General features: G+C 42.2%; 1 protein-coding gene across 16 annotated transcripts in view; it reads right to left on the reverse strand.

The window, feature by feature from the left end:
• dlg1b (discs large MAGUK scaffold protein 1b) overlaps nt 1-12,977 on the reverse strand; it is an 82,992-nt gene that overhangs the window by 45,360 nt on the left and 24,655 nt on the right. For all 16 annotated transcript variants that reach the window (XM_076097485.1, XM_076097484.1, XM_076097482.1 and 13 more), the window contains one exon: nt 5,648-5,794. In XM_076097485.1, the coding sequence (XP_075953600.1) occupies nt 5,648-5,794 (147 nt within the window). The remainder of the gene's footprint in view (nt 1-5,647; nt 5,795-12,977) is intronic.

The following is a 12,977-nucleotide window of genomic DNA, read 5'->3' on the forward strand; positions in this document are numbered from 1 at the left end:
AAGCGTGAGTTCAAACGGTTTACTGATCATCATCATAATGCTGTTACTTCGGCATCAGTTTCATCCGTTTATTACAATTAAATGAAATCACATCTACATCTGTTTGTTTTGGGTTCATACAGCTGCAGTTAACCAGCCAGATGTGTGGCTCTCTGAACTAAGACGAGCAGGAAGTTAAAGGTGGAAACACGGCTTCAGTAGAACGATTCACTGCTGCTTTGAGTCTGAACATGAAGAAAAATATAGAATATCACCACAAATACCCAGAAACCATCACACCGACCCAGGCCGGATCCAGCTAATACTCCATATTATACTTAATTATTATAATTTATTATATCTATTCTTAAAACACAATTATTACAGATATTAACTTTATAATGTTTGTGTTTTCACTTAAACTGATAACTGTGTTTGAACGATTCTGGTCAATGTCAGATTTATTATTACTGTTAGTAGTTTTATTAATATTATGATGTCTGTTTGTATTTATGTTTCTTGCTTTTATTTCCATTTTCTCTGACTGCATTTATTTATTTATTGTTATGTACCAAAACCTACTGGACAATAAACCGGGTTCTGATGTTTTCAGTCACATGACTCACTCTCCGGGTCTGAACGCTGCAGTCAGGGAGAGTATTATGATACTAATGGTACTATTTCAGTTTGTCTGAACACCACAAGGTGGCAGGAGAGCTCCACGGTGCAGAGTAACAGGACTAACGTGCTCATATTAACAAGACTAACGTGTTCAGATTAACAGGACTAACGTGATCATATTAACAGGACTAACGTGTTCATATTAACAGGACTAACGTGTTCATATTAACAGGACTAACGTGTTCATATTAACAGGACTAACGTGTTCAGATTAACAGGACTAACGTGTTCAGATTAACAGGACTAACGTGTTCAGATTAACAGGACTAACGTGTTCAGATTAACAGGACTAACGTGATCATATTAACAGGACTAACGTGTTCATATTAACAGGACTAACGTGTTCATATTAACAGGACTAACGTGTTCATATTAACAGGACTAACGTGTTCAGATTAACAGGACTAACGTGTTCAGATTAACAGGACTAACGTGTTCAGATTAACAGGACTAACGTGATCATATTAACAGGACTAACGTGTTCATATTAACAGGACTAACGTGTTCAGATTAACAGGACTAACGTGTTCATATTAACAGGACTAACGTGTTCATATTAACAGGACTAACGTGATCATATTAACAGGACTAACGTGTTCATATTAACAGGACTAACGTGTTCAGATTAACAGGACTAACGTGTTCAGATTAACAGGACTAACGTGATCATATTAACAGGACTAACGTGTTCATATTAACAGGACTAACGTGATCATATTAACAGGACTAACGTGATCATATTAACAGAATTTACGTGTTCAGATTAACAGGACTAACGTGATCATATTAACAGGACTAACGTGATCATATTAACAGAATTTACGTGTTCAGATTAACAGGACTAACGTGATCATATTAACAGGACTAACGTGTTCAGATTAACAGGACTAACGTGATCAGATTAACAGGACTAACGTGATCATATTAACAGGACTAACGTGATCATATTAACAGGACTAACGTGTTCAGATTAACAGGACTAACGCGGTCAGATTAACAGGACTAACGCGGTCAGATTAACAGGACTAACGCGGTCAGATTAACAGGACTAACGTGTTTAGATTAACAGGACTAAAATTTATATTTAATCCATTAATAAAGGCAACGGAGGACATTTTACAATTCCGTGTTAAAAAGGGTCGACTGCAAACGCACCACAACCTGAGCACCAGTTACTGCTGAGTGGCTCATGAAATCTGTTGAAAATGTCTCCTACAATACTTTTAAAAATGGGGAAAAACTTTAAAGTAAAAAATAACAATTCATTACATGCAACAAAGAACTCCACATGACAAACCAGGGAACTGAACTTTATCACCACCATCCCAATTAAAAATTTTTTCGAGCAGTGATGAAAGTACATTTACACAAGTACTGTACTTAAGTACAAGTACCTCAAAATTGCAAAATTGCTTTTTCTGCTACTTTATCTCCACTACATCCCAGAGGGAAATATTGTACTTTTTACTTCACCACGTTTTTAAAAAATGATTTAGTTACAAGCTACTTTACAGATTCAGATTCTTAGTACAAAACATCAATCAACTCATAAACTATGAGGTATTATTCAGTAGTATATCAATATTAAGTAGTCTGTATAAAGTACTTAAAATGAGCTGAAACATTTAACACAATCATGCATTGATAATACATTTCTCTGCCTCATGAATACTTTTACTCGTGGTACTTTTGAGTGTATTTTGATGCTGATACTTTATTACTTTTACTCAGCCTAAGTAACCTTTGAATGCTGGACTTTTACTCGTAAGTGTTTTTTACACTGAGCTTGAGTAAAATAATTTAAGTCATTAACGCAGCGGTTGTATAAATATGAATAGTGATGACACAGCAAAAACAAAAATCAGCATGGCCTCATATAAATGACGTGGAAGTAAACTGGTGTGTGTGTGTGTGTGTGTGTGTGTGTGTGAGATGCGTCCCATGACGGGGACAGGTATGAGGATCAGGTATGAGGATCAGGTATGAGGATCAGAGCAGCTTCAACGGTTTAATGAACCACATGAAGGCAACACAGACGAGCAACGACCATCATCCTCCATCTGTGTGTGTGTGTGTGTGTGTGTGTGTGTTGACAGATGGAGATGGACAGAAATATATTCATTGGTAATAATACTATACGTATATATATATATATATATATATATATATATATATATATATATATATATATATATATATATATATATATATATATATATATATATATATATATATATATATATATATATATAAGTATATTAGGGCTGCACGATTATGGCCAAAATCATAATCGCGATTATTTTGATCAATATTGAGATCACGATTATTTATCACGATTATTCATTACTTTAGGGGCAACATCTTTTTATTGCACTTCCACATTTAAATGAACAAGAACACTGCTTCCACTTCCATTGTTGTGCTACATTCTGGCTAATGTACAAATCTTTGCATCAAAATAAAACTTATATGGTTCTTATTCACCTGAAGCAAAATATTAATAAAATCGTAGTCGCAAAATCCTCGACAGCTGTGACATATCCCTTTGTATTTCCCCCGACGTTTTTCATACAGTGCAGGTAATGCCTGTTTGGAGAAATAATTGCGCGAGGGGGATCACGTATCTCTTGTCTAGTGTCTTGACCATTTTTCTGAAGCCTTCATTGCTCACAGTATTTATTGGACACGTGTCTTTGGCCAAATGAAATGCGATTGCATCCGTTATTCCAGCGTGTCTTTGGGAGGTGGATGAGACGCTGTCGCGCTGTGCAGGGTCGCTGTTATGGGTTTCTGGGTTGACGTTGGACATGGACGGAGATTCAGTGAGGTAACGTTAGCTTTGGCCTTCATGCATTCGTCGTACTGTGGTTTGTGGTGATTTTTCAGGTGGTTGAACAAGTTAGTTGTATTGCTATGCGGCGCAGACGCAACTCTGACGCACTCTGTCATATGATTTGTTCTTGGTTAACATCACTTGCACTACTCTTCTAATACCAGAGTCCACTGCAGACAGAACTTTCTTTGAGGCTGCCGCTGCAGGGTGCGCGCATGACACCTCCCATCTCGTTCGCCCCCTGGTGGTCGGCTGACTGGTAGTTGAGGAAGCGCTTGATTCGATATGTAGCAGAGCACGCATTTTAAACGTCAATATCGCTGACGATCATGCTCATTTAATTGTGACAGACAAAATCGTGATCGCGATTAAAATTCGATTAATTGTGCAGCATTAACGTATATATATACAGCGGGTAAAATAAGTATTGAACACGTCACCATTTTATCACATTTTATCACGTCTCGTTTCATCTTCATCATCCTGGTAGATGGGAGCAGAGTTTTATCAAGAACATTTTTCCATTCATCCTTCCTTCAATCATATGAAGTTTGCCAGAGCCGTATGCTGAGAAACAGCCCCACACATGATGCTCCCACCTCCAAACTTCACTGTTGGTTTGGTGTTTTTGGGGTGATGTGCAGTGCCATTTGACCTTCAAACATGGTGTGTACTATGGCATCCAAAGAGTTCAATCTTGGTCTCATCTGACCAGACAAGCTTCGAGCTGACGAGCTTCAACATGCTTTTTCTTCAGCAGTGGAGTCTTGCGTGGTGAGCGTGCATACAGGCCACGGCGGTTGAGTGCATTACTTATTGTTTTCTTTGAAACTATTGGACCTGCTCATTCCAGGTCTTTCTGAAGCTCTCCACAAGTGCTCCTTGGCTCTTGGACGACTCTTCTGATAATTATTTTCACTCCTCTGTCAGAAATCTTGCGAGGAGAACCTGGTCGTGGCCGGTTTATGGTGAAATGATGTTCTTTCCACTTCCGGATTATGGTCCCAACAGTGCTCACTGGTTTCAGAGAAATAAACTAAAGCTGCTAGAACGGCCCAGACGATCAGCTGACTTGAATCCAATAGAAAATCTATTAAAGAACTAAAGATCAGAGTTCATAGAAGAGGAACACGGAACCTTCAAGAGTTGAAGTCTGTTTGTTTGGAAGAATGGATCAAAACCACACCTGAGCAATGCATGCGCCTAGTTTCTCCAAACAGGAGGCGTCTTGAAGCATCATCACCATCAAAGGCTTTTGTACGAAGTATTAAATCAATTTCAGTAAGCCTGTTCAATACTTTCTCCCTGTGTCATTCCATTTTATTGCACATAACTTAATTTCTGAATTTATTTGTTTGGTTTTCTGTGTATGTTTGGATTAGTTGGGTTGTTACCGACATCTGGTGAAGATTTCATGTCAACATCACCTTTAGAAATATATTTACTGAGAAAAATGGTGACGTGTTCAACACTTATTTAACCCGCTGTGTGTGTATATACGTATATGAAGAGAGAAAGTGAGAGAGAGAATACACAGAACACAGATGATCCTCTGGCTGCAGAAGGACTCGTAGGTTTACTGCGTTATGCATAAATCACAGATATCAGAGGTTTTACCAACATATAGTGTTTAACAGATAAAGGAGGGTGGCAGCTTCAAATACAGTACAGCACTGTGATTGTGGTTTAACTGTCACTTGTAGTCTTTATAGTATTAACCCTCTCTGGTTTTACCTTTCTTATTAATGTATTATTTCTACATGAGTCTAATCTGATTAAATAACACAGATGTTGTTTCAGTCTGTTTACAGTGGAGGTCAATAACCGAAAAGTCTTAGATATTACATCAGTGGTAAACCTAACGTGATCTCTAGCAGCAGATATCTGCACATCAATTTAGAATCTGGAAGAAACAAGACGAGGTTTTGGGAAAAGAGGCTGAAATCTATAATAATAATAATTTCATCTGATGAGGAATTCACTTTTTAAATTCTGCGTTCATATGAAAGTATATTCTGTGTTCCTCTATTCAGTCCTCTATATATTCCCACGTATTGACTCTACAGATGATTTATTTAAGTCACTGCTTTGCCTCCATAGTTAACTGTAAAAAGAGCCGGGGAAGGTTCTACTGAACAGATAAGAGTCTCCTACCTTCATGGGGGAGATGTGAGCGTGGGTCACGTATCCGTGCACGTTCTCAATCTGGGAGAGGTTCTTCTCGGCCACCTGGACCAGCTCCGGCCCCCCCGCCTCCTCCGTCAGCTGGGGGGACGAGTCCTCATCCTGGTGTCTGTACTTCTGTAAACCCGGGAACAACACAACACAGCTGGTTACGACGGGTCTCCGTCTCTCTTGTTCAGGAAACATGTGGAGCTAGAACTGGATCCATCAGGAGGTTCAGCAGAACCAGGTCCAAGTGGAACCGGGACTCTCTGGTCTGAACCCGGATCACCGGGAAGGTGAAGCAGCGACCTGCTGAGGAGAAGTCTGCACGTTAGCAGCACCGCTAAGCACAGGCTTCTCCTGCTGAGGCTCATGGGTATTGTAGTCTTTAGAGCCCTCCAGCAAACGCACGGCTCGCTACGTTTTCGGTACAAAAGGGAAATAAAGAAAATGCAAAAACATTTTCTTTTTCATTTTTATAAATAATATTTATAATATTTTTTAAACCTTTTTTATGATTTAAAAGTGATTTATTTCATTTAAAAATGATTTTATTAAAAACCTGCATCCGTCGCAGCGGTCCGCTATAAAGAAATACTGCATTGGACCAATCAGAAGCCGTGTTATAATTAGACTTCCTCTTTATTGTGATGAAGAGCTGCTGAATGCAGAGCAGCTTTCAATCCACTGATCAGCAGGTATGCTGCTGACATCACAAGCTGTCAATCACTGTTCTGGAGGACGTCCGACTCATTTTCACACCCAACATTTTCAGACGAGCAGCTGGTCTGATTCATGGAAGTCTGTCAGCTTCAGAGACTCTCAAGCATCTACAACGTCACAACTACCTGCTGAAGAAGATCATGGGATGCGACTGAAAGCTCAACAACAGCTATGAAGTGGACCTTGAGATGTGATCAGACGGCAACCTCCAGGTTCTGAAGAGTGAAGTCAAAGCTTCATGTCTCAAAGCTGCATTCTCTCTAGTGTCCACCAGGGGGCGACTCCTCTGGTTGTATAGAAGTCTATGAGAAAATGACTCTACTTCTCTCTTGATTTATTACCTCAGTAAACATTGTAAACATGAGTTTATGGTCTCAATCTCTAGTTTCAGGTCTTCTTCAATACAGCATGATGTTCATTTAGTACATTATGGTCCATTTAGAGTCACACAGACCATAAAGCAGGGGATGCTTTAGGGCGGGGCTACACAGTGATTGACAGGTCTCTACCAGAGACGTATACGGCGTCTCTACGTAACTCCTCCTCAGTCCTAATATGGTCACTTCCTGTTCACTGGTGCAAAAACCTCATTATCGTGCAATAATTTAAATACATAACAACTAGAACATAAATATTCCAGGTGAAATATGTATTATTCTTGTTTCAGGCAACAACATGCCAAATAAAAAGAAAATAACAGATGCATCCCCGCCGATAAACAATAACTCCTCTCATCCCTCCGGCGGCTTCCTCACATCTTCAGGTGACTTTAACTGTTGTTCACACCTACAGGAAGAAAACAATAACCCTCCGTCTGAATGTTGTACGATCACAGAGCAGCAGATGGAGGCTGGAGGCCAACTGAGCCGTCACGACAACAACAAAGAAGAAGAAGAAGAACTGGGTACAACTCCCGCTCAGCATAAATGTGACTCACACAAGCTGCACATTATCTAGAACAGTTGAGTTTAAAATACAAAAAGCACAGAGAGACAGAGAGAGAGAGAGACAGACAGACAGAGAGACAGAGACAGAGAGAGAGAGAGACAGAGAGAGAGAGACAGAGAGAGAGAGAGACAGACAGACACAGAGACAGAGAGACAGACAGACACAGAGACAGAGAGACAGACAGACACAGAGACAGAGAAAGACAGAGAGCGTTGACGTGTCCTACGCTGTGATCATTCTGTGAACACATCACAGCTTCGTGTCCTTCAGAGAGACACTGAGCCCACTCACTGTTGGTGAGGGCACCACTAATATGTGGATGTGTAGGTTTACTGTCTGGATGAAGAGAGCATCCTCCTCCTCCTCCTCCTCGACAGCTCTCAGAGCGACGAAGAGGAGGAGGAGGAGGCGGCACAGTGCCGACTCTTGCCTGCCAAAAGCTGCTATAAATAGGAGCATCAGCACGGAGCGGATGCAGCAGGATGTTGAGGAGGAGGAGGAAGGTTTCTGGATGATTGAGGGCTGTGATGAAGAGGAGTAATATCCCACTAGACTCGAACGCTTCATGTCGTGCATGCTCTCCATTTGTTTATCAATCAAACACAGAGATGTAGAGTCTTATGTAGTGAAACAGGAAGTCAGCGTCACTGGTTCCCTCCACAAACAGCCAATCAGATTCTTCCATTTGATGCTGGACTATCACTTAAAAATAATCATTTATGATTCTTGCAGGTTTAGTTCATCAAGATAATAACTCCACCACGGTCACGCGACTTCACGTTAGTCTATAAAGAAACTCCACCACGGTCACGTGACTTCATGTTAGTCCATAAAGGAACTCCACCACGGTCACGCGACTTCACGTTAGTCTATAAAGGAACTCCACCACGGTCACGTGACTTCATGTTAGTCCATAAAGGAACTCCACCACGGTCACGCGACTTCACGTTAGTCTATAAAGGAACTCCACCACGGTCACGCGACTTCACGTTAGTCTATAAAGGAACTCCACCACGGTCACGTGACTTCATGTTAGTCCATAAAGGAACTCCACCACGGTCACGCGACTTCACGTTAGTCTATAAAGGAACTCCACCACGGTCACGTGACCTCACATTAGTCCATAAAGGAACTCCACCGCGGTCACGCGACTTCACGTTAGTCTATAAAGGAACTCCACCACGGTCACGTGACTTCATGTTAGTCTATAAAGGAACTACACCACGGTCACGTGACTTCACATTAGTCCATAAAGGAACTCCACCACGGTCACGCGACTTCATGTTAGTCTATAAAGGAACTACACCACGGTCACGTGACTTCACATTAGTCCATAAAGGAACTACACCACGGTCACGTGACTTCATGTTAGTCCATAAAGGAACTCCACCACGGTCACGTGACTTCACGTTAGTCTATAAAGGAACTCCACCGCGGTCACGCGACTTCACGTTAGTCTATAAAGGAACTCCACCACGGTCACGTGACTTCACATTAGTCCATAAAGGAACTCCACCACGGTCACGTGACTTCACGTTAGTCTATAAAGGAACTCCACCGCGGTCACGCGACTTCACGTTAGTCTATAAAGGAACTCCACCGCGGTCACGTGACTTCACGTTAGTCTATAAAGGAACTCCACCACGGTCACGTGACTTCACGTTAGTCCATAAACGAACTCCACCACGGTCACGTGACTTCACGTTAGTCCATAAAGGAACTCCACCACGGTCACGTGACTTCACGTTAGTCCATAAACGAACTCCACCACGGTCACGTGACTTCACGTTAGTCCATAAAGGAACTCCACCACGGTCACGTGACTTCACGTTAGTCTATAAAGGAACTCCACCACGGTCACGTGACTTCACGTTAGTCCATAAAGGAACTCCACCACGGTCACGTGACTTCACGTTAGTCCATAAAGGAACTCCACCACGGTCACGCGAATTCACGTTAGTCTATAAAGGAACTCCACCACGGTCACGCGAATTCACGTTAGTCTATAAAGAAACTCCACCACGGTCACGCGAATTCACGTTAGTCTATAAAGGAACTCCACCACGGTCACGCGAATTCACGTTAGTCTATAAAGGAACTCCACCACGGTCACGCGACTTCACGTTAGTCTATAAAGGAACTCCACCACGGTCACGCGAATTCACGTTAGTCTATAAAGAAACTCCACCACGGTCACGCGACTTCACGTTAGTCTATAAAGGAACTCCACCACGGTCACGTGACTTCATGTTAGTCTATAAAGGAACTACACCACGGTCACGTGACTTCACATTAGTCCATAAAGGAACTCCACCACGGTCACGCGACTTCACATTAGTCCATAAAGGAACTACACCACGGTCACGTGACTTCATGTTAGTCCATAAAGGAACTCCACCACGGTCACGTGACTTCACGTTAGTCTATAAAGGAACTCCACCGCGGTCACGCGACTTCACGTTAGTCTATAAAGGAACTCCACCACGGTCACGTGACTTCACGTTAGTCTATAAAGGAACTCCACCACGGTCACGTGACTTCACATTAGTCCATAAAGGAACCACCACGGTCACGCGACTTCACATTAGTCCATAAAGGAACTCCACCACGGTCACGTGACTTCACGTTAGTCTATAAAGGAACTCCACCGCGGTCACGCGACTTCACGTTAGTCTATAAAGGAACTCCACCGCGGTCACGTGACTTCACGTTAGTCTATAAAGGAACTCCACCACGGTCACGTGACTTCACGTTAGTCTATGAAGGAACTCCACCACGGTCACGTGACTTCATGTTAGTCCATAAAGGAACTCCACCACGGTCACGCGACTTCACGTTAGTCTATAAAGGAACTCCACCACGGTCACGCGACTTCACGTTAGTCCATAAAGGAACTCCACCACGGTCACGTGACTTCACGTTAGTCTATAAAGGAACTCCACCACGGTCACGTGACTTCACGTTAGTCCATAAAGGAACTCCACCACGGTCACGTGACTTCACGTTAGTCCATAAAGGAACTCCACCACGGTCACGCGAATTCACGTTAGTCTATAAAGGAACTCCACCACGGTCACGCGAATTCACGTTAGTCTATAAAGGAACTCCACCACGGTCACGCGAATTCACGTTAGTCTATGAAGGAACTCCACCACGGTCACGTGACTTCATGTTAGTCCATAAAGGAACTCCACCACGGTCACGCGACTTCACGTTAGTCTATAAAGGAACTCCACCACGGTCACGCGAATTCACGTTAGTCTATAAAGGAACTCCACCACGGTCACGCGACTTCACGTTAGTCCATAAACGAACTCCACCACGGTCACGTGACTTCACGTTAGTCCATAAAGGAACTCCACCACGGTCACGTGACTTCACGTTAGTCCATAAACGAACTCCACCACGGTCACGTGACTTCACGTTAGTCCATAAAGGAACTCCACCACGGTCACGTGACTTCACGTTAGTCTATAAAGGAACTCCACCACGGTCACGTGGTATTTCTATTGTGTGTAGAGGTGTAACGTTAGTAACGTTAGCAGCACCGCTAACGGCTAACCAACGGAGGTTCACTTTAGTTACATTATGATGCCTTCAGGCTCTGCTCAGTGAACACGAGTACTGGCTGAAGGTACATTATAACGTTATCATCATGTGTTCACATGTCATCTGTAAAATGTAGGACGGCGACAAAAACATAAATAGTGTGGATCCGTGCAGACCAGCTGCTTTAATCAAACAAAGGGATCTGGATCTGTTAATATGGATCATCAGGGCTTCATCACAGGTTTCCATCAGATCTAGCTCATCATCTGGTCTGAGATTAAAGAGATAAAGAGTTTCAGACACCGATCACATCCAGTAAGGTTTCAGAGATCACACTGTAGCTATCGTCCAATCAGAGGCCAGAGGGTCAGGGCTCATTTAAACCGGTTTACAAAGACTACAGAGATCCTTCTGTTCTGTGATAACCTGAGAGGAGGAGGAGGAAGAAGAGGAGGAGGTCTTCACGAGGTGTCAGAGCTGCAAAGAGACGGACACATACATCCTCAGGATGACATTCAGGAGGTTAAACTCCACCAGCTAGAGACGGCTTCACTCTCCTCAAAGATCAAGATGCTGATCTGATTCTCCACATGAACAGAGACTCTCCTCTTAACATAAAGGATGTTTCACAGTAACATGAACACATGATGAGGATGAAACGCTGCTTCTGGTTCAAATACCTGAAACAACTGAAGCTGCACAGGAGGAGAACCACTGAAGACTCTGGTGGTCTCAAACACCCTCACGAGGGTAAAACCCTCACGAGGGAGGAAACAGCAGCAGCTCTTTTCTTCATTAAATGTCTTTTTCTCACAAAATAATCAAAAAGAACCGATTAGAGTATCAATAAGAGTCCTAGTATCAATAAAAACCTAAACAATGAATGTGGAGAATATTTATCAGCTGACACAGGAAGATATTCATAGACCAGTGTTTCCCCTAAAGACAAAGAATTAATGATTCCACACACACACGCACACACACACACACACACACACACACACACAGTATATAAAAAATATATTTCACATATATTTATATTAAGAAACAAATTTGGAGGTTGAAACAATGTCTCATATTTCTGAGATTGTTTCAGACATCTCCTCAGTTGTAGAGAGAAATGTAGCAGAAATAGAAATATAAAGATGTCAGAGAGACGTCTTAAATATTATTTCATATAAATGTGTTTTTTGTGAAGAAACGCAGTCTGACATCAACATCAGCTGATCTCTGTGTTTCCCTCACAGATCACATGTCCACCACACATGCACGTGCAGGCCTCCCGACGCTCGGCCAATCAGAGCGTCCGGTTCTTATGGTCGGGTCACTGAAGCGGCGTGGGCGGGGCCTATCGGGTCAAACTGTAAACACAGCCGCTCGGTGATTCTGTGGTTTCCTCTTCTCTGTGATGCGTTCACTGCCCTTCAGTGATTCTCTGCTTCATATCTCATCTCTGATGTTGGAAGCAGCAGTTTTGTTTTCAAAGAAACTCTTCAACAAGACATTTGTGATGTTTTGAGATATCTCGGCCTCTTGATTTGATAAATCACAGCGTGTGATGTTGAGAAATATCAGACATGAACTCCACCAGCACGATGTGGTTAATACAGATTCTTTTTAAAAGCATTTAAGCAAATTAAAATAATGACTTCAGTGTTTGAAGTGACGACGCTGCCTCCAACAAAACAAACCAAAAGATGCAGGTGCATTGTGGGAAGTGTAGGATCCAGTGTTTTAAGGAGGCTTGACCCAAACATCACCGGGACTAAAGCTAAAAATGAGTTTTTAAAATTCAAAACTCAAACACAGAACTGGGAGGAAATGAAACTAATGTAATTCAAAATGTGCTGATTAGAGCAGAAACAACAGAAAAATACTCAACTATTGAAATAATCGATTAATCGTTGAACACGAGGTGAAGATCTTTCCTTCGTCTCGTCCGGTAGAAAACAGACTTTATTTAACTTTTGGTCACTTTGGACTTATTTCACAAACGATGTCTTAACTTCACCTCAAACCTTTTCAACAACATCTCCTCTTTCTTCTAATTACAGTTTGACAAACGAACGCACCACGCCCCCCCCCCCTCCTCCGTCCA

This window comes from Anarhichas minor, unplaced genomic scaffold, assembly GCF_050575085.1.
Source record: "Anarhichas minor isolate MPS153535 unplaced genomic scaffold, ASM5057508v1 ptg000024l, whole genome shotgun sequence".
Classification (NCBI taxonomy): domain Eukaryota; kingdom Metazoa; phylum Chordata; class Actinopteri; order Perciformes; family Anarhichadidae; genus Anarhichas; species Anarhichas minor.